Consider the following 27,689-nt stretch of genomic DNA (forward strand, 5'->3'; position numbering starts at 1 on the left):
TATATGATGGATAGATGCACTTTTATGGACTTCAAAAATGACCCAACAGTCACTGCCATTATAAAGCCAGGGCATTTTTAATATAACTCTGATTTTATAGTCGTCTGAAAGAAGAATGTAATGTAGACCTAGGATGACTTTAGGGTGAGTAAATCATGGGCTAATTTTCATTTTTGGGTGAACTAACCCAAACTCTATTTGGGGTAACAGCACATTTCCCTTTTGTGTTCACTAATTTAATCTTCCAGCGGATTTAACAAAGCAGTTAAACCAGGCCAGCTCCTGTTCACAAATCCTCATGGAGCAGGAAGGGAAAAGTTTACTCATCGTAATCCTTCCCGCTAATGCTAACTAGCTTCTCTGCTGAACAATAGTACGCTGGAGCTAGTAGCTATGCATACCAGCACGTCACCATACCTGCACATACTAGCATGCATTCACACATCTTCACTTGTAAGCCTTACAGTCTTGTAATTGTACACTTCTTAGGTTAGCTAAATTGGCTAACTAGGCGCAATTTATAAGTCACCTAAGGTTAAGATGCTAAGTTAAGCAAAATAATAATGAAAGAGGTTTCTCTGGTAACATTACTTGCAATATTGTTAAAATAATTGCGTGCTGTGGCATATTGTCTCTCAAGCAATAGGCCCTATGCATAGTTGACCTCTGTACATTATTGATGCAAGACATTTTTTTTTATTATTTGTTCCATATCAATAAGTTAAAAAAAGGACATGTTCAGAAACAATCCTAACAACTGGACCCTTCTCACTATGGTGGCATTGCTGGGTTATGTAAGAGCACACATTTAATCCGACTTGATCTCAAGGTGCCAACTAGTGCAGCTGACAGAGATACTCTCTCACACTTCTTAGAGTAACCTACTCGCCTTCAGTTATGGAAAGTGATAAGGTGACTGAAACTTTACATCCTGCATCTGAAAAGGTAAAATAGCTGTGTTTAGAGAATATTTTGTACTGTTTGTTTCCTTAAAAATGTTCTCCCAGGCCCTGTACATTTCAGAAAAAGCCCTATGTTAATATAGTATTGATTTGTACATTATACAAATTGTTTATTTGTCATTCCTGACATATATGTGTGTATACAATAAAATCACAAATCATTTAACCAGTTCCACAGTGCAAATTCCTGAAAGATTAATGACCATTATTTTTAGGCCTAATGCATTTTATGTTAGTATAAATCAAGATAATTTCTTTGACGCTTGGTAGAGGATGAGTTATGCTAAGCTTTAGTAAATAAATAAAAAAAGCAGTCAAAACAAGACAAACATTCAGGTTTTTCTTGTTCAACTGCACTTTCTGTTGGGCACATGGTACAATTATAAAAGTATTTTAGAAAGCAGCTGTTAAATGGTGGGATTAACCTTTTTTTGTTTGTTTTTTACTAAATTGTCACTAATGATGCATCTCACTTCACCATTATAGTTCCACAGGACTGTCTAACAAAGCAAATCACACTTTATGCTGATTCTTAAATAATTTTTAGCTAATCTCTGCAGTCGATCTTCCATCTATATTATATTTTAGGACAAATCATCATCATTACGATAAACAAAAGTGTAATGCATTCTGACATCTGGAAAATAGTTAAAACTCAAAATACTATTAAAATAATGTAGGCCTAGATATTATATTTTAGATACAGTTTTTTCTATGCAGTACCTTAAAACAAAGAAAATAATTTTGGAAAATGACTTTTTTTTACTGATCTGGATAAACCATTTTTCTTTATGTTTGTTTACAAGTATTAAATAATGTATCTAAAAAAAGGATCTTGAGTTCTGTTATATTGGTTAAGATCTGTCTGAGCAAATCTGTCAAATCTGAGCTCTGTTATGGTATCTGCCTTTATGACTTTGCTCATTCATGCATGAACACTCAGCGGTCCAATGGTGTTTATACCTATGGGGTAGGTCATTTGTGAATATGTCAGACATTATTTATTACATTTCATATTTCCGCTGCCTGTAAAAGACACTAAGTAAACACACACTCTCCCAGCGCAGTGACTAAATCTCCCAGGAGGAGATGTCATTGGACTGGACGTTGTTCCATTGTAAATGAATTAGAAGGAATGTGAGACATTTGAATGTGTGCCATACAGGGGTATTTTTTGCCAGTATGATGCATATCCTGTGAAATATGAACAGCTCTGTTCCAGGAAAACTTATCTTCAAGGCACCTTCAAGCATTATTGTCATGAAGGACTTGTCTTTTATCTGCTTGTATAGTATACTTATGATTGTGATATACTTATGAAAATTAGCACCCAAAAAAAGCCATTTTTATTTAACCTATAACTGTATTGCTCTACAATATAACACGTTTCGGTATCCTAAAATACATGAATGTAGCCAAATCTGTAATGTGCGTTGCTCCTGTGACGTATCTCAGTGAAATTCTGCTCTGATTGGCTTTGCTCAGAAAGAGGATGTTGAGCTCTCACAATCACGTGCTTCAGAGAGGGGGGAGGATGGCTGCGTGCCTTGGAGCACGACACACAGTAAGCTCGTCTGGCCAGTGTTACCATCACTTTATCAATTATCTTGAATTCCCACCGTTACATTCCACTGAGATACTGTGAAAGAAAACCTGTGTAACTACAACAGCTCCACATTTAACACTACTTTCTAACATCAGCACTTCATATGTTAAGCACATCAAAAAGTATTGACTGTTTTATTTATTTTAAAAATTGCATTTTAATTATTTTGACATGGCCTACTATTTATGTCTAAAGCTTAAAGTTTTTTATTTATTTTTTATTTAAGTGTTGGTGTACTTTTCAGAATTAACAAATGCACAAGAGTTTGTGAGAAATATTCAAAACAATGCAACACAAAATTAGCTTTTTAGAGCCTCAGTCATTGTAATGAACGTTTTAAATGAAAATGAAATCACATAATGACATGGATATTGTATTGCATTGTGCGATTATGTGTATTTTAACATCAACGTGTTATGCAGATCCTCTCTTGTTTTCTAATGTAGATATTTTCAACCATCCCCAGCTGTTCACACAATTTAAGGCAGGCATTTCATGTTTGACCCCCTGATGTTTTTTGTTGACATCCATTTGACTGTCCCTCCCGCCGACTTCCTCCGAAATTACAAATCACAAGTCTCCTTATTTTCCAGCTGCACACATCCAGTCTTCATAACGGTCCTGCAACTGAACTGTAGAAGCAGGAAACACGCATGTCTTTGCTGATATGACTCAGCATTTTTGCTTCTCCCTCCCTCCCAAATCCAGTTATTTTGAAGGACTGTGAGGCCTTTAGTATGTGACGCATTTGGGACGTGCTCTGCGTAACTCTTAGGTTAATCCCCTTTTTCTTTCATTCAAAGTGGCTGAGAATGAGGAAGAAGGAAGTCTGAATAGGACTGAACGGATAGAATGGAAGCGGGAGGAAGAATCTGAGGAACAGAAGCAAGAAGAAGAGCCGGAGGAGGGGGCCAGCTGTCAGCTGTGCTCTGCCTCACAAGCCTGCCCATAAAGCTCAGCCAATAGGAGCAGAGTGAGTGGGTAGGGCTTTAGCCGTTCCCCATCCCAGCCTCTGCTGCATCTCATGCAAGCTCATTATATGCAGCTTGACTTCCTAGGCCGAGGAGAGTCTGACATTGCTGTAGTGCTGGGAGGGAACACCCCTACGTGCCGGCTCCTTGTTTTACAGTTAACCAACGTTGCTTCTGGGCTCATATTGTTTTTCCTGCCTCACTGGAAAGGATCGTAAGATTTTGTTCTTTTTTCTTCTGTTGCTTTTTCACCAAAGAGGTGAAGCACAATGATAGCGGCACAGCTTCTGGCGTACTACTTCACTGAACTGAAGGATGATCAGGTCAAAAAGGTGAGTTTCATCATTTGTCTTAACCAGCGCTGCTCAAGTGCATCATCATTTGCCCTTGCGAGCGTATTCGAGCTCTGCGAGGCGCATGACAACAGGTGACATAGGCCTGCATTTTAGATCAGAGAGTCGTGAGATGCGCCTCGTCTCACGTCTCTCCGGCTGCAGCCTCTACGTCACTCGTCGTGCGACGGCGAGGATGAGAGGACGATCGAGGTATACCCTTGCGAGAGACGACACGCAGGCCATCGGGTCTGTGCTGCAGTGTCCTTGAACGCAGGATGTGGGTCGTTAGGGAGCTGCCATGAGGAAAGGAAAAAAAAAATGTTGTGCCTCTATTGTGAACGTGCTCATTGGAGAGTATGTCTCTGTGTGGGGGAAGGTGGTTGTGAGCATCTAAAGCCCCCCTCCCCCGCAGGAAAAGAGTTGGGTTACAACAGCTGACTGACCACCAGAGTTTTGACGGTGTTTGAACGCAGTTGGAGAGGGAGGGAAAGATAGGTAAACAGAATGGAACTGCGTGTACGCACATGTCTGTGTGTCTCACTTCGAGGATATGCACTGCAGTCTTTATATTTAAAAAAAATACCATTTAAAAAGTTGTTACTAGTTTTAACTTAACTGAAGGACTATTTGAGAAATACTCTAAAATAAGTACATGGGGTCAGATATTAATACATATCTAATTCATATATTCAGTATTAACGTATCGTAAAAATCTGATTATGTATTAATAAGATCAGATATAATTTTTTTTTAGGAAAGAATACATTTCACATTTTAATTACTAATAAATAAAGAATACATAATCTAAATTCTGCCATTTTCATTATTTTATATTGTGCTGATTTTTTTATTTTGTATGACTTGCACAAAATGAATGAATTAAAAAGATATACATAAATGTACAGTTTGCTATATGGCACTTTGTCAGTGTGCTTCAAGGTATGGGATACAAGTCAGATATTTTATAGACATTTTATAGCAGTGTAATTTATATACTATTATAACATAATATGTGCTTTTGTCATTTGTATTAGTTTTTGTTTTTTAATATTTCTATTTTCATCTAATATTTTATTTTAGCTTTATTTCAAATAATGAAAATGATTTGTAATAGTTTTAGTTAACAATGACACTGTTCCACATAGTTCAGAAAAAGTAGCAACAGTTGTGCGTACCATGGTTACTACAACAACATGTAAGGTGACGAGATGAAATGAAATCCATCCTGTTCACCCAGGTGCTGTTGTCTCTGATAAGAGTTTTATGACCACAGATGTCATACATGTAATTTGATTATAACAGAAGTTATATTACTAGACGTTTGGGAATATGCAGACAGAAGAAAATGTCAGCTAACTTAAAGCCACCATTCAACTCACCCTTATTTAGTGTCTGGCAGGTTTGCCACTGCTCTGATGTTTTTATGAGGAAGTTGGTTGTTACTCATGACAGTTACACAATGACCCATTTTGCACACTCTCCTAAGAGTGTGTTTTAACAAACCAAATTCAACAACTTGAAAGAGATTGTAGTAATCTTCATGCAGAAATGTCATAGACGAATTATTGGCATATGCTGTTCCTTAATTTAACGGATTCATAAAAACGAACATTTGCCTATAGTTTGGAAGTCTGTCACACACATTGCAGCTCAATTCGGTTATTATATTATGTCAATCATTGCAGTTTCGGGAGTGTATTGTGTTCTGTACACATGGAACGGTAATTTAAATGCGGTTGTCACTCCTGAAACTCCTGAAAATACAGTGTGTTCGTGGCATACGGGACTTTATCTGATCTGAAAAAATGGTACTAAATGGCTAAAATTGTATAAATAAATGTTTATTTAATTACTCAAAAGTTCATGATGACATGTTTTTTTTTTTTTTAAATCATTCTACTTACTACCAGAAACTACCAAAAAACTATTACCAAATCCCTATTATATGAGCCATAAGACCTACAGTAGGCCACCCTGTGATATTCCTATTAAAGTACATTCTCTTCCAGTAAGCTTATTATTAACCTGTATATTGCACATTTTCATCATACTTAAAAAGCAACAAGTGTATCCCTAACTACAGCACATAAGGAACAACCCTTTATGCATGGCACAGTCAACAACAATTTGTATGCAAATGTAAATAATAGTTCCAGCAATGGCATCACACACAGAGACCAGACTAAATCTCTCACAGCCTGTGCTCACACTAGAGTTAAAGAGTAAAGACTTAATCATGAATCAGCATAAGAGCAGGTGCTCATGTTTACAGTTTTAATTCATTCTCGTTCCATTAGACCATCTTCCACAAGCCATTTTCCTGATGAATATCATCTGTGTTTATAAACTGTATTTCGCATAGATTTATAGGCTATGTCTACATAGTCCAGGACATAGGGAATATATTTCAAGGACATGCTGACCTAACAAGTGACAGGCTTGACCACCATGTTCATCAATATTGATTACTAACAAACACCTACGTGCCTTAGGAAAATGAGGGCAAAGCCAAGGTCATTGTTTAAGGTATTTTGAATAATTACCATTTGAAAATTTAGGGTCAGTAAGATGCTCTCATGCTTACCAATGCTGTATTTATTTGATCTAAAATACAGAATAATAGTAATATTGTATATCATATATTTTAAAAGGTAATTTATTCCTGTGATGGCAAAGCTGAATTTTCAGAAGCCTTTAGTGTCACATTATCCTTCAGAAATCATTCTACACATTTCACGAATCATTTCAACATGTTAAAACAGTAGCGCAGCTTAATATTTTTGTGGAAACCATGATACACTTAAAAAAAAAAAAAAAAAAAAAAAAATATATATATATATATATATATATATATATATATATATATAATGTTTTTTTAATTGTGTGTCCATTTGTGTAGATTGACAAATACTTGTACGCCATGCGGTTCTCTGACGATACGCTGCGCGACATCATGGGCCGCTTCCGAAGGGAAATGGAGAACGGACTGGGACGAGACGCTAACCCAACAGCTACCGTCAAGATGCTGCCCACCTTTGTAAGGTCCATTCCTGATGGTTCAGGTGAGCTTATAATGTTTATGGTCGCAAATCATAGAATTTTTTTTTTTACATATAAATACACACTGAAAGCAGACTTTCATCTGGTCACAGAGTCTTTAAATAAGTGAAGAAAAAACAATGTAAAAGGAACGAAATATAGCCTGGAATAAAAATCTGCCTGGGCTTCCCTCAGAAGTTAGTGTCAAGCAAACTATGGTGTCTGCAGTTCTGTCCATCAGGACAAATCAGTCTCAAAAAGAAACTTCAGCTCCCTTCATATTCATTTTAAAATGCTTCATATTTAAATGCTTTGACAAGAGAAAGAACCATACGCTTTACCAAAATATTGGTTTTTGAATCGAAAATCATTACATTTTAATTAATGTTGTAATTGAAACAAGTATTGCGCTCAGAGATACCATTGCATGTTAGGCCTATAAAGTGAATTTTGGGCAACTTTCAACCTCAGAAAGTATTAATTTAAAGCTGCTTGTAAATAGACACTTTTCACAGACTGTGATGACGCGTTTTAACGGTCATCAATATCGTAAATCCTGCAATGTTTTTTGTATTTTCATTTTTTTTTAAATATACATTTATAACTCTAATACTTTGTATTGTATTACTTTTGCATCAAATTACAAAAAACAAGTTACCGCTGCTGTGAGGATGTTTCTAATACAGCGTCTATGGGAGTGATGGTAAAAATTAACATTTTTCTCTTTCACTGCCGTTATCAATCTCACTCTATTTTTTCCCTCTTTTTGAAAGTTGTGAAATCACTATTGTGTCGTTTGTCTTTTGCTATTTGAGCAAATGGGCACACAAAAAAATATTGAATTAGGGCTGGGTGATATGGCCAAAAAAATTATTTAGATAAAATCTTTTCATATCAGTCGATATCGATAATTATCACGATAAATGTAAAATATTTATTTATTTCCAATTTAAAGGCAGATTTTTGAATTCCTTACACTTTTCCAGTCATTTTTTCTTAACTTTCTTAATAGAAAAAATGAATGTCTTAGTCTCTGCGTGTGCTAACAGCTGATATTGTTTCTAGTCATGAAACAGGTTTGTGTGGCCTGACTTTGGCATATACCTTCAGCTGCAGTATTAATATTACATGTTTTGTCTTAGAAATGCACATTTGACAGTGAGTTGACAGTAGTAGTAGCTTGAGTTAGGAGGATGCAGATTTATGTTCATCAACAAAAACACGGACATCCGTAAAAATTGTAACAACCTAATTTTTATATGGTAAAATTTAAATATTATGACTGAGTTTTATTAAAATTAACCATTTGTCTTCAATAGTATCACAGATTTAGATAACCACAGTTAAAAACACTCATAGCTCTTCACCACCATGGTACAATGTATCTAGGCTATAAGGTTTCTGTGGTATTTGTGTGTTTAGTAGCCTATATGCACAAATTCTAGCTATAGCTAAATAAAAGATGGAACATCATTCTGACTGGCGCATAGTGTTTCTCCTGTTTGTCAGCGCTGTTCCATCTGTCTTTAAACTAGTTTAAATCACCGAGACATTTGTGTTTTTGGCTGAATGCACGCGCTTCTCACTGGATCTCACAGCGCTGTTTAGTGTTTGCGTGACCGATCAGAGTAAACGGATCTCTTCTAGTGAGCTAGTGAGTTTGATGTGCAAGTTAAAAGCTGCACGCTGACTGAATGTGGTCGCGTTTATTTCTGCTGTGTGATTGGGTGTTAATTGTGTGTAATCCATATCGAGTAAAAATGTTCAGAGCTTATCATCGTTATCGACATGAATTTTATCGCGATTCGATATGATATCGTTTATCGGCCCAGCCCTATATTTAATGTATTATCTCGTTCACAGCTATAATATTTAACCCAACTATGACGACTTCCGCTCTGAGAAATCCGGAAATGTGAAAAGGGACTACTGTCAAGAAAACTAGTTTAGCCCGTATTGCCGCAACTGCAAGTGTAGATTTCCCTTAGCACAAAAAGCTAGTGTTAGCGATGTTATTGAATTTTCATTTTTGATTATTCCATTTTTTAAATGCTAATTCAGTACTGCATATTTTTTACTCATTCCCCAAGACTTTGCATCAAGGCTAAGTAATGGTTTTAATATCACAATCGGGTTACATTCTTTTAAATAGCCTTTTAATTAATACACTTTGCTCCAAATGCTTTACTATGCAAAGTGGTGAATCTACTACTGTGTGGTTACAATATTGAACCGATTTTCCCTGTGCCACTTCCCATTCAGAGCTGCATCGACATGTGCTCCTGCTTTTCTACATGACCTGCAGCATCCAATCAAAAGCATTTGGGTTACATCACAGATTATCTGAGCTGTAATCCCAGTGAGATTGGAATGTGAAAATTGACTCCAGTGCAATTTGTTAGCATCCCTACTAGCGTACGCAGGGGCGCGGGGAAGATGTCTTATGTTGGGGGTGCTGTTTTTTTATTAAACACATCAAAACTCCACGAGGCACAACAGGCGTATCGGTGAGAACACTCGTTAAAACATCATACACACCTGATACACACAGGAACATTTGACTGCGCATCACGTTTTTGACATTATTGATACTTGCAATCGTAATGCAACACACTGGTCTACGCAACATAAATTAAGCCTTTTGTTGCAATCTCTCTCTCTGGCGTCTTGCTGAAAGAAAAACGCGAATGTGTGACGTGTTGGGCTATGTGGGTTTCCGTAGTGTAAACAGAAGGATAGCGGGTGAATCAGTCTGACAGTGTGAATATATAGTGATGCAGTTTATTCTTTTCCCCGTTGAATGCTAGAAAGCAAAAGTGCCTTTATGCTGTAAATGTGTAAGTTACCACTGAGAGAAATAAAGCCGAGTTCATTGCTGAAGTCGACCGACGCATCATTGTTTGTGCTTCGGCTCTGTTAGCCCGGATCACTGGACGCAAGTTACCTGCCACGAGCCAAATTATTATGTTGAGACCAGCTCGCTCCCAACTACGGTTCGGAGCGTGAAAGCGGTAAAGGTAACACTGGGGGCCCGTCCGGGATTTAACAAGCAAGAGAAGAAGAAGAAAAAAAGTTTGTCGGACGCGCAATGACGGCGCTCGGGGCTCGAGCTAATGCTAGCGCTGGGACAACGAGGTCTGTTGTGATGGAAACCCCAAATGTGAGCACCAACCCGTTTTTAGCGGATATAAGAGACATTAATATGGACCTAGTTAATCACGGGGACGGCCGATACGCCGACATCACCAACCCTTTCGCGGATGGCACCGAACGAACGTTAGCCGCGGACGGCGCGATTGTTTACGGCAGGATGCCGTCATTCAACCTAGCTTCACCCCCCACACCACCGTCATCACGGTTGACTAACCCGTTCCTAATGCCCGTGGAACCCCAGAATAAAACAGATGGTGAGTCCGCATACCTTTATCAGCAAACATGTGAATGTTCAAAACGTATGCCATCCAGCTCAGCTGCAGCTCTACCGTACAGTTTGAAAAATAGCCCCACTCCAACGCTTGCCCTTCGCAGTGCTAACCAGCTAGCTAACCCGTTCACTTCCATGAACTTTACGGCTCAAAACCAATTTTCCCCGGCCCACGCATTGCTCTCCCAGTACACTTCGACACCTTTTCCACCCTGTTTGCCCCGGCCCATGGAACGTAGTGGAGTAATAAGCTATGATGATGACTATGCCTCACACCATGATCGATACCAATATGGTCCGTCAGCTGTGGAAAGGGCCAAGTCGGCGCCACGTATATCACACAAAGAGCCAGATGTTGAAATAATGAACACTAGTGATGACGAGTATTATGGGCATAAAGAGAGAATTCCAATATTAAAGCCAGGCCATTTTGATGGAACGGGCTCCTGGAAAGACTTTATTCACCGGTTTGAAAGCTGTGCAAGGGCAAACCATTGGTCAGAAATGACAATGGCAGTTCAACTGAGATTCAGCCTGACTGGCGCGGCTGGAGCTATCGTTCATAAAAACCCCAGATCTGACCGCTGGAGCTACAGGCGGATTGTGACTGAAATAGAGACCGCCTACGGGCCGCGCTCTGACCATGCGGCAGCCATCGGCATTGAACTGAGACAGAGGGTTAGGGGGCAAAACGAAGCCTTACACCTATTAAGGGATGACATATACGAGAAAGTGTCCATTGTGTATGCTGACCGTACAGAGTTGGAGCAGGACGCCATCAGTGTGGAGGTGTTCACCAACGCCCTGGCTGACCCTGAAGTGGTGCAAAAACTACTGGAGAAGCAGCCGCGCACACTATCCAGAGCGTATGACATCGCGCACAGCTATGAGACTACAAGGAGGGCCGCCAGAACGGTCACACAGTTCATGCAGCCTGGCCAACGTGGTCTCGTAAATCAGAGAGCCAGGGCCACCGCAGTACGTGAGAATAACAGCAGGCCAGCTTGCTTGGAGCCAGTGGGGGTAGCTGTTTGGTCCATCGACTCGCCAGAGAGGGCTCCAAGATTTAATCAGCAGTGGCGCCAGAAGAGAGACACAAATGTTAAAATGCCTATGGGGGATGTTCAATGCCACAACTGCTCTGGTCTGGGGCATATCCAGAGGAACTGCCCTTCCCCCCGTCGACCCAGACAGCAAGGCTGGACAGTCAATAAGAACACAGCACCCGACACAGGTAAATGGGTCACCTGTACTGCCAGTCAGGAAGATGACATGTGTGTTAAAATATTGATATATGAACTGGAAATGTGTGCTCTACTTGACTCTGGTGCTCGGAGGAATGTGTTGCCCCTCCATGTCTTTAACTCCATTACCACAGAGTCCCGAACCCCAATAGAGCCATCTGTCGCACAGGTCCTGCAGGGTATTGGCCCCAGTGGTTTGGCAGTGCTGGGGGAAGTCAACCTACCAGTACAAGTTGGGAGCAGAGCTACCAATGTGAACTTTATTATTGCCGACACAACAGAGAACACAGAGGTTATTCTGGGGCACCCTTTCCTCCATCAGACAAGTGCTCAGCTGGACTATGGTCGCCGTGAGATAACCCTCTTCGGTGAAAAGGTACCTCGTCTTAACCCAAGCCATCAGTCCCGGGTGCACATTGTCAGAGTGGCCCGCACAACAGTGTTGGAGTCTGGGTGTGAGTATGTAGTACCTGGCACTGCCCACCTGCGCCATGGTACTGAGGGAGACCTGATGCTGAGCCCAACCAAGGGTTTCATAGAAAAGCATCATGTTCTTGTGGCCCACATTGTCGTACAGGCGCAGCGGTCAACCAATGTGCCCATCAGAGTCTTTAACCCTGGTGCCTTACCTGTCACTTTGAAGAGAGGTGCTGTGGCGGGGATTCTACAGCCAGCCACGGTGTTGGGGAAGGTGGAGCCCCAGCCACCCTTGGCCCCACCGGCCCTTGAACCTACTAACTCTGTCTGTGCTTCTTTACCTAGCCACCTTCAGGTCCTGTATAACGAGAGCTGTGGTAGTCTGTCCAAGGGCGACCAGGAGAGGTTGGCCCGCCTGCTACGGTCTTACAGTGACGTTTTTTCCTCGGGGCCCACTGACCTTGGCCGTACGGGACTCGTGCAGCATGATATCCTCACCACCCAAGGTCCGCCTGTGAAACAGCAACCACGCAGGATGGCTAGAGACAAACAAACTGCGGCAGACCAGCAGGTGCAGCAGAGCCTGGACACTGGTGTGGCCCAACCCAGCAACAGCAGCTGGGCTGCACCAATCATTATGGTTAGAAAAAAGGACGAGACCTTGCGGTTATGTGTCGACTACAGGCCCCTAAATGAAAGAACCATAAAGGATGCTTATCCACTTCCCCGCATCCAGGACACCTTAGACACACTGTCCAGTGCCAGGTACTTCAGCACGCTAGATTTAACATCAGGGTACTGGCAGGTGGAGATGACGCCGAGAGCCCGAAAAGCCGCTGCTTTCTGTACACGTAAGGGCCTGTTTGAATGGAACGTGATGCCTTTCGGACTGTGCAACGCGCCGGCCACGTTCCAGAGGCTCATGGATCGTGTCCTGGTGGGGCTGCAGTGGGAGACCTGTTTGGTCTACCTCGATGACATCATTGTCCTGGGGCGGGACGGAACTGAAATGTTGGAGCGGCTGAGTCAAGTGTTCGGCAGACTACGCGCAGCCAACCTGAAACTTAAACCATCAAAGTGTGTCCTGTTCCGAGAGCAAGTGGCTTACTTGGGGCACATTGTCTCCGCCAAGGGTGTCGCCACCGACCCCCAAAAGATCCAAAAAGTGGCTGGGTGGCCCGCACCCCAAAACGTATCTGAAGTGCGTCAGTTTATCGGCCTGGCATCGTATTACCGACGCTTCGTTAAAGATTTCGCCTCCGTTGCCAAGCCCCTCCACGAACTGACCAAAAAGTATGCACGTTTTAACTGGACGGACGAATGCCAGGAGGCGTTTGAGCAGCTGAAAAGCCGTCTGACGTCAGCACCCGTGCTGGGCTATCCCCTCGACAGTGGCCAGTTGCTCCTTGACACGGATGCCAGTGACTGGGGAATTGGAGCAGTCCTCTCCCAAGTGCAAGAAGGTGAGGAGAGAGTACTCGCTTATGGGAGTAGGAGATTGTCAGCCACTGAGCAAAACTACTGCACCACCAGACGAGAACTTCTAGCAGCTGTCGAATTCACCTCTCATTTCCGGCAGTACCTGCTAGGGAGATCATTCATCATACGGACTGACCACAGCAGCCTGCGCTGGTTGACTCGGATGAGGGAGCCTGAGGGTCAACTCGCTCGCTGGCTGGAAAAACTGGCAGAGTACGACTTCCAGGTGATCCATCGCCCAGGGAGACACCACCAAAATGCAGACGCGCTCTCCAGAAGACCTTGCGGGGTGTCCTGCCCATGCACAGTGCCAGAGCCTAGCCTTCACAACCAGTTTCAGCACAAAGGGATCCAGTGCAACATGGCAGAGAGTCCAGCTGCAGAGTATGCTGGGAAAACTCCTGCAGAGCAACCTCCAGTGGGGGTAGTGGTGACTGAAGGTAGCTATGGAGGCAGCCCTGCAGTCGAGCCTAAGTATTTTCCAGTGGGGGTAGTGGAAGCTGACGGTGACAATCAAGCTGGCTCTTCATTCCGTCCAGGTGTCTACAGGGTCAGTGAGCCAGCCCAAACCAACCTGTTCGGTGGTTGGACCAGGGAGAAGTTAATCAGTGCCCAAGAAGCTGACCCAGATATAGCACCAGTGAGGAAGTGGATGGACAAAGGGATGGGCAGGCCATCCTGGGTTGACATAGCACCCTACAGCCCTGCCACCAAGGCCTACTGGTCGCAGTGGAAAAGGCTCTACCAGAAAGATGGAGTTTTATTAAGAAAGTTTTTCTGTACGGATGGAAGGGTGTTCTATCCACAGATCCTGCTGCCTCAAGAGTACCGCATCTCAGTGACAGAACAATTGCATGATGGCCCAGTCGGTGGCCATTTTGGAGGAGAAAGGACCCTCGCACGTCTCAAGGCCCGGTACTACTGGTACAATATGAGAGATGACGTCACCCTGTGGTGCCGTACTTGCACCAGTTGTGCTGCGAAAGCCCGCCCCAAGAAAACACCTCAAGCCGCCATGGGCACAGTGCGAGTTGGTGCCCCCTTTGAACGGATCGCAGTTGATTTAATGGGACCATTAAATGAAACTGAAAGGCACAACCGCTACATAATAGTAGTTCAGGACTACTTTAGCAAATGGGTGGAAGCCTATCCTGTTCCCAACGAACAAGCAACGACAGTGGCTGAAAAGATTGTTTCTGAGTGGGTGTGTAGGTACGGAGCTCCACAGTGCCTACATAGCGACCAAGGTACCAATTTCGAGTCAGCTGTGTTCCAGGAAATGTGTGAGCTGCTGGGAATCGACAAGACACGGACCACGCCGTTTCGCCCACAGTCAGATGGTCAAGTAGAGCGTTTCAATGCCACCTTGCAGAAAATCATAGCCACCACTGCAGAACGATGCCATTGGGACTGGGATGTTATGACACCATATGCAGTCATGGCTTACCGCGCTACCAAACACAGCTCCACGGGCCTGACACCTAATATGATGTTGTTCGGACGGGAAATTACAGAGCCAGTGGATCTTGTTGCTGGGCTGCCACCTGACCCAGATAACACTACTACCCCTCCAGCTTATGTTGTACAGCTCAGGAAACGGCTCGAGCTATCTCACCAGTTGGCCCGGGAGGCGCTGGGAAAATCTGTGGAGCGTGCTAAACGACAGTATGATAAAAACGTTTGCAGAGTCCAACACAAAGTCGGTGATGCAGTATGGCTCTTGATCAAAGGCACAAAGAGAGTACAGAATAAAGTGCGAAAGTTCCTGCCTTCCTATGAGGGCCCATACTTTGTCGTTGGTGTACTGGACGATTTGGTCTATCGGATTAAAAGGGGCCCGAGGACGAAGATGAAAGTCGTTCATCACGACAGACTTAAAACTTTCCATTCCAGGACAACACTAGACAATGACTGGGTCTTTCAGGAGGCTGAAACGTGGGCACCAGTGGAGGCACCACCCCCGTTGTCAGACCCCAGTTCTTCAGAAATCAACATCAGCCCCCTTGACCTTTGGGGCGAATCACCAGAGACAGAGGACCCTGTGGTGGGTTCCCTTCCGGGTCTCTTCTCTCTACCACCAACATCGGCAGTTTCACCGAGCAGCAGCCAGCTCCCTTGCCACCTCGCTGAGCCTTCACTAATTGAGGCTGGGACCCAGCATGAGGCCAGGGGACAAACTGCTCGCCCTGTTTTGAACTCCACCCCTCGGCGTCAACTCCGGAGGGTCCGCAGAGCTCCTGACATGTTTGGTGATTGGATTGGTTATTGAGCACATCTGCCTGAGGTTGGGTGTAGGCGGATCGCTGCCCTCCTCAGAGGAAAAGAGTTCCAGTAAAAAAAAAGAAAGACAACAAAACAAAAGAGTTCATGTGTTGTCAAAAACCAAAGAGTTCATGTGTTGTCAAAAACAAAAGAGTTCCAGTATTGTATCATTACATAAGTAACTTGTTTATGTTGAGGTTAGAAATGTGAACACGGTTTGGGCTTAATATAATTGTTTACTATCAACAGTCGGTAATGTGGATACTTATGGGCTACATAGTCATGTTATAGCATCCTGGGTATGTTTACTGCTAAGCACTTAGTTTAACAGAATATTTGCTTCAGTTTGCACTTGAAATCCTGCAACCCTGGGTAACTTTACGCTAACTTTGGGTTGAGTGGTTAAAGTAATAGTCCCATTTTTCGCAGGGAATGTATAAGTGTGATGTTTACATTGCCTAGGATATTTGCTTACATGTGAAGGAGTATGCAATATGCTGTCACGGACATTACCTCTTCACCTTAACTTTCCACTGGAGAAGGGCCTTTCAAGGACTGTGGGAAATACGGGTTATGGTTGGGGGTGTTTGTATAATGACCGTCTTATTAATATGTCCCTGTGTGCATTGTAATGATGCTGGAGATATGTTAAAGGTTTAATCATTCTCCAGAGTGGGGGTAGTGTTGCAATCTCTCTCTCTGGCGTCTTGCTGAAAGAAAAACGCGAATGTGTGACGTGTTGGGCTATGTGGGTTTCCGTAGTGTAAACAGAAGGATAGCGGGTGAATCAGTCTGACAGTGTGAATATATAGTGATGCAGTTTATTCTTTTCCCCGTTGAATGCTAGAAAGCAAAAGTGCCTTTATGCTGTAAATGTGTAAGTTACCACTGAGAGAAATAAAGCCGAGTTCATTGCTGAAGTCGACCGACGCATCATTGTTTGTGCTTCGGCTCTGTTAGCCCGGATCACTGGACGCAAGTTACCTGCCACGAGCCAAATTATTATGTTGAGACCAGCTCGCTCCCAACTACGGTTCGGAGCGTGAAAGCGGTAAAGGTAACACTTTATATAAAAGTGTTATTGAGCTGTTTACACAGTTATATACAATAAATGAGTCTGCACAGCGACAGGAAATAAAAATGAACACAAAAAACCTGCCTACCTTACACAATACCGAAGGTGGACAAGAGCGGACGAATTCTTTATACGTAACGTTAGTTACACTGCAACGAATGGTCACAATATGACGTCACTCTCCGTGTATGTTTTAAAAAACATAATTCAGGCAGCATATAAATAACACTTTTTAATAGCGTTTATTACAAATACATTACTAAAAATTTAGTAATTTAAATGAACATAAATTTGTTTTAAAACCATGTTTTGCAAGGCAGATTTATTTTAGTTAAGAATGGCAGATTCACTGCTCCTGAACCTTAGCAAATTACCAGTATTACCTAGTAAGTGCAATTATGACAACATGGACATAAAACAAATCTGATCGATTTATGCCCATATTATATATCATATATCGATTTCTGTTTTTATTTTGTAGAAACCATGGAAACACCAAAGAGACTTATATGTTTGATTAGACAAAGGAACACCTGTTTGGAGACATTTATAGACAGAAAACGATAATACAGCATTTTCTCCCTCATACAATATGTTTTAAAATGAATTGCATGCCATTTAGCACAAGCCATCCAGCATTTATTAATATGATATTCTAATATAGATCTAACTGATGCAGTATGCAAAAAGTGTGTCATAGCAGCCGCGGAGCGAACATACAGAGTAGCCTAACGTTATAACATCATTTTCAACACACTCAAATGTATCTAATATGATAAAACAGAGCTGCGTTACCCCACATACACTTGAGCGGAAAAGGCGGAAGCGGCGACTGTGGCATAATAAAAGTTCTGCTGCTGTCAAGCTGTGTGTCACGCTCGTCTCTCATTAGCAATTGCCTCAGCGACCTCTTTCAGCTCCCACAGCACTCGACCCTGCTCTGCTTCATACTACAGTAACGTTAATAATCTCATCCATGAACATCTGAATCCAAATCATCAATCTGTCCCGATTCTTTTCCATCGGCTGAGGTGAAGACTACAACTCCCAAGATTCCACGCTCAATCTCGGTGTCATCAAGCGAAAAACTACATAGTGTGCCTTTACCATCTCAATAATAAATTACCTGAATGTTTACAGCAAGTCTGTACTATATGAAAAAGCCCACCAACCACTCAATTCTTGTGATTTGATTTCTTGTGGTTTGCTGTAATTTTACATGTTATAAAACAACATCTGAGATTTATATAGAGTATAAAATAGTTTCAGTCTCGCTTTACTGTACGTAACCCTTTATATTTGTACTCGTCTGTCATTTAAACTATAAAGTTTTCCAGGAATGGTTAAATAGAGTAGCCTTATAAAAAAGTCATCAAAAGAATTAATTTAGGTTGCTGAAACCGTTTTGCTATCCCTTTCATACGATTAACATTTTACTGAAGTAACCTGGAAGTCTAGTTATCTGATCTTACCAGTTGAAGCTGAGTTTACAGAATTAAAAATCTTCACACTCTCAGACCCCTTATATCCAGCCTAGAAACAGAAGACAGTCGGGGGGGAAAGAAAGGCATTTGATTTTCAGTGTTGCTTAGCAACAAGCACTGCACATAATATCGACAATCTGGACACGTCGAGGAGCCTCGAGAACCAAGAAAGACAGTTATAGAGAGCATTTTTAACCTAATGCAAACATTAGGTTAACATTTCTTTGTTTAATCTAAGGCATAAACAGACTTATTAAGCATTATTTTACCTCATACAATTTGTGACGATTGAAGAATCTGTTAAGAATTCAAGGCTAAATGGGTTTTCTTTCTGCAAGAGTGCTGACTGAGTTAATTTGTCTGCGTCTATTGCAAGCTCAGTAAAGCATTCCTGTTTAAGCCTCCTTGGTCACGACCAAAATAAATGCTGATGCGCAGTCTCACCATCACACGAATGATACACTATACCCAGTCAAGTTTCAGCCATGGTGTCATATGGATAACAGCGACAGTTGCTTAATAAAGCGATTTCCAGTAGGGGAACATTCTTACTAGTTTAAAGTTACATGTATCAAGTATCATTAAAAGGGTGGTTCAACCAAAAGTTAAAGTTTTGTCATCATTACTCACCCTCATGTCGTTTTGGCTGAACTATCCCTTTAAGTTATTTTGTCAAGTCAAGTCACTTTTATTTATATAGGCCTAGCTCTTTATCCAGTACAGGTTGTTTCAAAGCAGCTTTACAGTGATAAACATGAAAATAACGCTTCAATGATGCAAACAGAATTCAATTCTGCTGTAAAGGAGCTCTAAAAATACAATAGTAAACCGTCATTATTCAGTTGAAATCAGTTCAGTTTGGTTCAGTAACTGTGTAAAGTTCATAAATTATGAAATTCATTTTCAATTGTTCAATTCAGCTATAAAGCTGCTCTGCAGAAAACAGTGATGTATCATCCAGCTAAGTTGAGTTCTCGTCCAATAGTGTCAGTGCAGTCAAAACAGTAATATTGCTAAATATTTGTGAACTCTTGATCTTTGATGATTTCTTTCATTCACTTACAGAAAAAGGAGATTTCATTGCCCTGGATCTGGGAGGCTCTAATTTCCGTATTCTGCGGGTGAAAGTGTCTCATGAGAAGAAACAGACAGTGCAGATGGAAAGCCAAATATATGACACTCCAGAGGACATCATCCACGGCAGTGGATCACGGGTACGTGACCACTTCTTCATCCACCTGAAACCATAAACAACCCATTTTTGTGACTATAGCAAATGTTGAAAATATGTGTGGAATTAAAGGGTAACTTCAGTGATTTAGCATTAAGCTTAGCTTTGTATCAGTAGAAACCCGGTAGTATATTAGAATTATGGTACTTCCCCCCCTCTTGTCCCCCTGAGAGATAATAATGGGGCATTCTGGGAGTTGTTGTCTTTCATCCACATGAGACAAAAATACATTTTCTGTCTTTTCTCAGTCTAGAAGGCACCAAATTCAAAAATAATTCCACATTTCTACTACATAAATGACACAGTTTAAATACACATTAATCTTCCCCACGCTGAAGTGCCCCTTTAAGAATATTGAACTCCTTTAGTCTTCTTTAACAGCCGATATGTTTGGGGTCTGAGAGATGAAGAACTGATTTTGTGTGTAAGTGTAATGTCATATAGTCTACTGTAAGTTAGACAGCTTAAGTGGTGTTTTTATCTTCGGTCCAAGTCATACAGCTTTTGTCTAAAATCTTACTTGTCTCCATTCTATACATCCTCATTATTTCTTGCAGATGTTTGACCATGTTGCAGAATGTCTTGGAGACTTCATGGAGAAACAAAAAATTAAAGACAAGAAGCTTCCTGTGGGTTTCACGTTCTCATTCCCTTGTTTACAAAGCAAGCTGGATGAGGTAACGTAGCATTAAATTCTATTTGGTTTTCCAAAGAGTTATGACATTTACATTTTATATAGTGCTACTACTGTGTGTCACAGGCAGATATTTTTTATTGAAACCTTAATGTATGAATACAGGCTGTTTTGCTGACATGGACGAAACGCTTCAAGGCCAGTGGGGTGGAGGGAATGGATGTAGTAAAGCTTCTAAATAAAGCCATCAAAAAACGTGGGGTGAGTCTTATAAACCTTTACTTTTTTACCATGTGGATAGTATACAGGTGGATATTCATTTTAGACTTTTTATGATGGATTTAATGATGTATTGATTCACTTACAGGACTATGATGCAGATATCATGGCTGTTGTAAATGACACTGTTGGAACTATGATGACTTGTGGCTTTGATGACCAGCGCTGTGAAGTGGGTATTATTATCGGTAAGAAAAATATTGAAATATCTCTTTCTTGTTCCTGTTTTATGTGACATTGCCCCTATAGACACAAGTTACATGAGTTTCAAATGTAGGACTGTAGAGTGTCCAATTTAATAATTTTCTTTCCTCTGTAAGATTTTAAAATGAACATCTCTCAGTGTACAGATGTAAAGTGAATACCACAGATATATTTGATATTCTAAATATGCTCAAATAAAGCTTGTGGATTCATGAACATCTGCTGCTGTGTTCCCTTCAGGTACCGGCACTAATGCATGTTACATGGAGGAGCTTAGGCACATTGACCTGGTGGAGGGAGATGAAGGCAGGATGTGTATTAATACTGAATGGGGGGCATTTGGAGACGACGGCACATTGGAGGATATCCGAACTGAGTTTGACAGGGAGATTGACCGTGGGTCCCTCAACCCCGGCAAGCAATTGTAAGCCACAGAACTCCCTCAGCTCCCAAAAAGCTAATTTTATTGAACATTTTTGAGGAGGTAACGGTGTTGGCTGTTCTCAGGTTTGAGAAGATGGTCAGTGGGATGTACATGGGTGAGCTGGTGAGGCTGATCCTGGTTAAGATGGCTAAAGAAGGCATGCTGTTTGAGGGCCGCATCACCCCAGAGCTCCTTACAAAAGGAAAAATTGAAACCAAGCATGTTTCTGCAATTGAGAAGTGAGTCGTCATTTGTTTCATTACCAGTTCCCTTTTAATTCATTCCATAATGACCATAAATATGATTCTTTTTACTGGTATTATCATTTGTAAATGTTTATCAAATGTTTTAAGGTATATTACAATAAAATGAATGCAAATGTTTACAAAAAGCAAACAATTTACTTCATTTCAAAAATGGAAGAACTTTCACTAGTGGACTAAAATTAAAAATGGACTCTGAAAATCATGACATTTCCAACCTTACAACAGTACCACTTTTTCTCTAGGAGCAAAGAGGGACTTACCAAAGCCAAGGACATTTTGACACGTTTGGGTGTAGAGCCATCTGAAGACGACTGCATTGCCGTACAACATGTTTGCGCTATTGTCTCTTTTCGCTCTGCTAATCTTATTGCCGCCACTCTGGGTGCCATCCTCTTGCGTCTCAAGGACAATAAGAGCGCCCCGCGCCTCCGCACCACAGTGGGCATCGATGGCTCCCTATACAAGATGCACCCACAGTGAGTATTACATTCAGATCAGATTAAAATCAGACTTATCAGTAGTATGTACCCAGCATGCTTAGCATGTCATCATAGAGGGTCTTGGGAATAAATCTGCAGGTGCATGTGACATTCTAAGCGAGCACTGAACCCTCTTGAGGCCTCCTGAGACAAAGTTCTATTAATATACATTGAGGAGGTTTCCATAGGAGCAGCTGTGCCTCTATTTGTTGTGTCACTCTGGACATACTTATTGACCTTATCTGGGCACTAAATTGGACATTAAAAGGTCACAGAGGGATTAGTTGAAAGATTAGAACAGTGGATGATTAAATTAAGGCTGATATCACATGGATTTTTATGACAACTATTTACAACAATTCACGGGCCTCTTTGAATGTCAGAATAGTCTTTAAATAGAAAAGCTGAAAGATCAAAGAGCAAATTAGATATGGCTATAGGACAGTGTGTTGCACAAGAACAATGTCCTTCAACTGCCTTTAACAATAGCGGTCATAAGATGGACATTAGGGAAATTATCTTGGATACAAAGGCCTTAAAACATTTAACTGTTAAATATTACTTTGTTTGACTTTTTTTCCTTATTTTAAATAATGTTTTTGAACAAATGGGTTGAGTAACTGATTCATTGACCCTCCCATTAAAAGTCACTTGTTGCATTCCTGAATGAATTATTTTTTTGAATGATTCAGTTGAATTAATAGTTCAATTAATCATTCACACAGAATGAGTCAGTCTAAAAATCCCCATCACTGAGACAAAAAGCACTATCATGAGCATGTCTAGAATGCGCAGTGATATCTCGTCATTTGAAACCCACATTCCTCTGTTTCTGCCAGGTATTCCCGACGGCTGCACAAAACTGTGCGTCGTCTGGTGCCAGAGTCGGATGTTCGCTTCTTGCTTTCTGAGAGTGGAAGTGGCAAAGGAGCCGCACTGGTAACAGCCTGGGCTTACAGGTTGTCCGATCAGACACGTCAGATTGCCGAGACGCTCGAAGAGTTCCGGTTGACCAAAGACCAACTGCTGGAGGTGAAAAAGAGGATGAGAACTGAGATCCAGAATGGACTGAGCAAGAATACTCAAAACATAGCCACCGTCAAGATGCTGCCCACCTATGTGCGGAGTACTCCGGATGGATCAGGTAAGAAATCTACAATTATGTGGTGTATTTTTCAGACAGCTGGAATCCAAGATATGCAGTGATCCCCAGATATATCTATATTTTTATATTATATCTGTAGTTTCCTCACTGAAAAAAAAAAAAAGCAATGTTACAATCACATTCAGCAAAATGCATTCATACATCATCTTTGAAAACCACCTGCTCCCCTGCTATAACCAAATTAAATTCTCCTTATCCCAGTTGAATAGCATCATAGTATAATCCCTGGCTTACTCAATACAGGCAGGCACAGACATTACTTCCTAGTGATTTAAGCTGAAGTTTCCCAGTTAAGAATAGTGCATGCAGATGTGTTCAGATATCAATATTGAGCAAATGTGCAGAAAATTCACAACCTTCTGAATGCACAATTATAGCAATCAAATGAAAGGATGGCACAGGAACTGTCTTTATTCCTCTCATTCTTACCCATCTTTCGTCTTCCAACATATTATTTTAATACATTTTTGTATGGAGCAAGATTCATGACTTCCCTTTATTTCTGTATTTTCTCTTTTATCTAGAAAATGGTGACTTTTTGGCTCTGGATCTTGGAGGTACAAACTTCCGAGTGCTTTTGGTAAAGATCCGCAGTGGCAAGAAACGAACTGTGGAGATGCATAATAAAATTTATGCCATTCCTGCAGAAGCAATGCAAGGAACCGGAGAGGAGGTGTGTAGTCACTATGGCATGTTTACACCTAGTTAAAAGACTAGATTAAAAAGAAAAAAACTAACTCTTTTATAGTTTTTATAGTATCGCTCAAAAGTTTGGGGTCAAATATTTGGATATATTATTTTGAAAGAAATTAATACTTTTATTTAGATAGGATACATTAAATTGAACAAAAGGACAGTAACGACTTTTACATTGTTAAAAAAAAATTTTTTTCAAATAAATGCTGTTCTTTTGAACTTTCTGTTCAGCACAACTGTTTTCAACTCTGATAGTAAATGTTTCTTGAGCACCAAATCAGCCAATTAGAATGATTTATAAAGGATCATGTGATGCTGAAGACTAGAGTAATGGCTGCTGGCTAAATTGCAATTATTTTAAAATACAATAAAACAGAAAAAATATTTTAAATGGTAATACGATTTTACAATATGTTTTTTTTTCTGTATATTTGTTCAAATAAATGCAGTCTTGGTGAGCATGAGAGACTTCTTTCAAAAACATTTTTTGCCACTTGCAGCTCTTTGATCACATTGTGTACTGCATATCTGACTTCCTGGACTATATGGGGATGAAGAACGCCCGTCTGCCTCTGGGATTTACCTTTTCCTTCCCCTGCAGGCAAACTAGTCTAGATGCGGTGAGTTTGCCTTTTCTTTAAACTTTATATGCTCATCTATTGAATGATATCCTGATGATTTTTTCATGCTTTGATGGATACAGGGAATTCTGGTAAATTGGACAAAGGGTTTTAAAGCCACAGACTGTGAAGGTGAAGATGTTGTCAGCCTCCTGAGAGATGGGATCAAGAGGAGAGAGGTGAGTTACTGTTACAAAAGTAAGAAGACAATACATGATTTGAAGGATTAATTCAGTTTTAAATCTAGATTTGATACTTGTTGTTACAGTACTTTGGCTGTGTGTTGCAGATGTGTGTGTATGTGATTAATTTTTTGTATGCTATATTGTGCACAGGAGTTTGATTTGGACGTTGTAGCTATAGTGAATGACACAGTGGGTACAATGATGACATGTGCATATGAGGAACCCACATGTGAGGTTGGGCTAATCGCAGGTAAATTCAGTACTGTAATCTAAAAGAGTGTAATAAACAGATTTGACTTGGCAGAGGATGCTAAGATGTTTTCATTTGTGATTTTAGGAACGGGCAGCAATGCCTGCTACATGGAGGAAATGCGGAACATTGAGACGGTCGATGGAGTGGACGGCAGGATGTGTGTGAACATGGAGTGGGGAGCATTTGGAGATAATGGCTGCCTGGATGACATCAGGACTCAGTATGATAATGCTGTGGATGATCTCTCCCTCAATGCCGGCAAACAAAAGTGAGCAGTTTTACACAGTCAAGTGTGAGGAAAAGAAAAAAAAGTTTTGACAATAAATTGATGCAAATGTGGCGGGGGAAAATATTTGAACATTAGAAAGCTAGTCTTGAAGAATTGATGAGATGAAGTGCTTATGGTTTGTATAGCTACCGTAATATAAGAATGTAAATGCAGATACTATGAATACTCAGTATTAGTGCACATAAGAGAGTTGAAATTTGAGATTCGCCATAAACCCATAAAATCTTGAGAAGAGGATGTGATATAGTAAAAGTGACAGTAAAGCCTTCTACGTTGTAAAAACAGATTTCCATTTCAAATAAATACTTGTCTTTTGAACTCTATTTATCAAAAAATCCTGACAAATGTATCATGGTTTCCACAACAACAAAAAAAGTAATAATAAATGTTTCCAAATCTTCATTGGGCCTATTAGAAAGATTTCTGTAGAATCATGTGACACTAAAGACTGGAGTAATGGCTCCTGAAAATTCAGCTTTGCCATCACATGAATTAATAGAACTTTAAAATACTGTTTATAATATTTCTGTATCAAATAGATGCAGACATGGTGAACATTAGAAACTTCTTTCAAAATCGTTAAAAAGAGATCTAAATATTTAATGTTTGTTTTTACACTTTTAGATATGAGAAGATGTGCAGTGGCATGTATCTGGGTGAAATTGTACGGAACATCTTGATTGACTTGACGAAACGTGGCTTCCTCTTCAGAGGACAGATCTCTGAGACCCTGAAGACCAGGGGTATCTTCGAAACCAAGTTCCTTTCCCAAATTGAGAGGTACCGCAGCAGTTTCTTCGATTATTTTGCCACGTTTCATCGTGAAAACCAGACAAACTGGAATGCTGCTTAGATACATTTTTTTATTGTTTAGGCTACTTCAGCTTGCTTAATGGTCATGGCCTAAAATGCGGTTTCTTCCCTCTAGTGACCGTTTGGCGCTACTGCAGGTCAGGTCCATTCTGCAGCATCTGGGTTTAGACAGCACATGCGACGACAGTATTATCGTCAAGGAGGTGTGTGGAGCTGTTTCCCGCCGGGCTGCCCAGATCTGTGGAGCGGGAATGGCTGCTGTTGTGGACAAAATCCGAGAGAACCGTGACCTGGACCATCTGGACATCACAGTTGGGGTGGATGGCACCCTGTATAAGCTCCATCCACAGTAAGTAATGCCTGTGGAAAGGATGATTGATTTTGTGATTTCAGTGCAGTACATATTCCTTGTGAAATCTGACATATCCTCTCCTTCTCTTCAGTTTCTCACGGATAATGCACCAGACTGTGAAGGAGCTCGCCCCCAAATGCAAAGTCAACTTCCTTCTCTCGGAAGATGGAAGCGGGAAAGGTGCCGCCTTGATCACCGCCGTTGGGTGCCGCCTCCGCCAGCAAGAACAAAAGAGCTGAACCCTTCATGGAACAAGCCCTCAATCCATTCTCTAGCTCTCTCGGAGCATAGTAGGCTATACATTTCCACTCGCAGCTGTGACTCGGCAATACGATTCACTACAATACGGCACATCCTTTTACTCATTCCCAGAGCTGTGACCCCTTTGCTTTGTATTTCAAGTCTACGTGTTCCAGTCAGGCTTTCTCTGTGTATGTCTATGTGTGCTATTAGGGGTTGGTCTAACTGTGTCCACCCAAACTATATAAAGATGTTCTCTTTAAGATGTTAAACCGTTGTTAAAGTATTTATGGATGTATATTTGGAAAAAGGGAAGAAATGTAACTCACTACAAACATTAAAGTTAAGATATTTGACCAAGTATATGAATATATTATTTATTTTATTTTTATATTTGATGGAAGATGCAACAGGAATGGATACCTGAGGGAAAGAAGGTATTTTGTTGCAAATAATGCCAAGCTAATTCCAAACCTCTGCGTATAGTCATTTGTCTGTGTGGCAGTTTTTTGTGTTGTAAATATTGCGAAACATTTGAGAAACGACAAGTGAAGAAGATGCACAAGTTCAGTCTCGCAGTTACTGCTGCCTTCCTGCATAATTCAAGCCCCTTATACTGGTCGCCATACTAATGAATGACAGAAATAACCTATTGCCACTGCATTTCCACCCCTTCTGAAATAAGTCTTATCCCCTCGTACTCAAAGACTTTAGCAGATTGTATCATGCGTGTTTTTTCAGCTTTTTGCTGTGTGTGTGTGTGTGTGTGTGTGTGTGCGCGCAGAGTAAATGTCCTTCTGTGTGCCCTGGCTGGTTATTTGTGAGTGATCCTGTGTAGTTCATGTGAGTGAATCTTTGTAGTGGCTCAGAGATCTTCTGATGAATGCATGCCTTATTTGGTAACTGAGGTCTAGCATCCACTGATTTTGTACTATTTCATAGTTGCACTATATAAATAGATGTTCCTGGATAAACCTATAGGAGAACACCATAAAAATATTTTGAACAACTGAATTTGTGTTCTGTGGTTTACTTCAAGGTTGCCCAAACAATGTAGCATTGTTTAGTATTTGCAACCTGTGTGTTAATTGTGTGTGCAATAAAATAAATTCCTTTGATAGATAGATAGATAGACAGACAGACTTTCTTGAATGGACGTACTGACGATTCATTTGCCAGATGATGTGTAAAAAAGCACACCTGAACAAAATATTTAGATATTGAAGATATTCTCCAAACACAGGCTTAATATTCCCTTTCT

At 40.9% G+C, this 27,689-nt stretch overlaps 1 protein-coding gene across 1 annotated transcript; it reads left to right on the top strand.

The window, feature by feature from the left end:
* Positions 1-864: 864 nt before the first annotated feature.
* Positions 865-27,442, top strand: hk1 (hexokinase 1). The gene is made up of 20 exons (XM_079843071.1): positions 865-945; positions 3,372-3,541; positions 3,797-3,871; positions 6,774-6,936; positions 19,364-19,512; positions 20,087-20,206; positions 20,329-20,424; positions 20,531-20,630; positions 20,887-21,070; positions 21,154-21,309; positions 21,579-21,812; positions 22,655-22,959; positions 23,505-23,653; positions 24,177-24,296; positions 24,380-24,475; positions 24,632-24,731; positions 24,819-25,002; positions 25,648-25,803; positions 25,952-26,185; positions 26,280-27,442. Exons 3-20 carry the CDS (start codon positions 3,809-3,811, stop codon positions 26,425-26,427), a joined length of 2,757 nt encoding a protein of 918 aa, XP_079699197.1. The 5' UTR covers positions 865-945; positions 3,372-3,541; positions 3,797-3,808; the 3' UTR covers positions 26,428-27,442.
* Positions 27,443-27,689: the final 247 nt, after the last annotated feature.

This window comes from Gobio gobio, assembly GCF_949357685.1.
Source record: "Gobio gobio genome assembly, chromosome: 18".
In the NCBI taxonomy this organism is placed as follows: domain Eukaryota; kingdom Metazoa; phylum Chordata; class Actinopteri; order Cypriniformes; family Gobionidae; genus Gobio; species Gobio gobio.

Coding starts and splice junctions, on each gene's coding strand:
- hk1 (XM_079843071.1), top strand. CDS start 3,809: ATGATAGCGGCACAGCTTCTGGCGTACTACTTCACTGAACTGAAGGAT. Junction 3,872..6,773: donor AGGATGATCAGGTCAAAAAG/GTGAGTTTCATC, acceptor CCATTTGTGTAG/ATTGACAAATACTTGTACGC. Junction 21,310..21,578: donor CATGTTTCTGCAATTGAGAA/GTGAGTCGTCAT, acceptor CTTTTTCTCTAG/GAGCAAAGAGGGACTTACCA.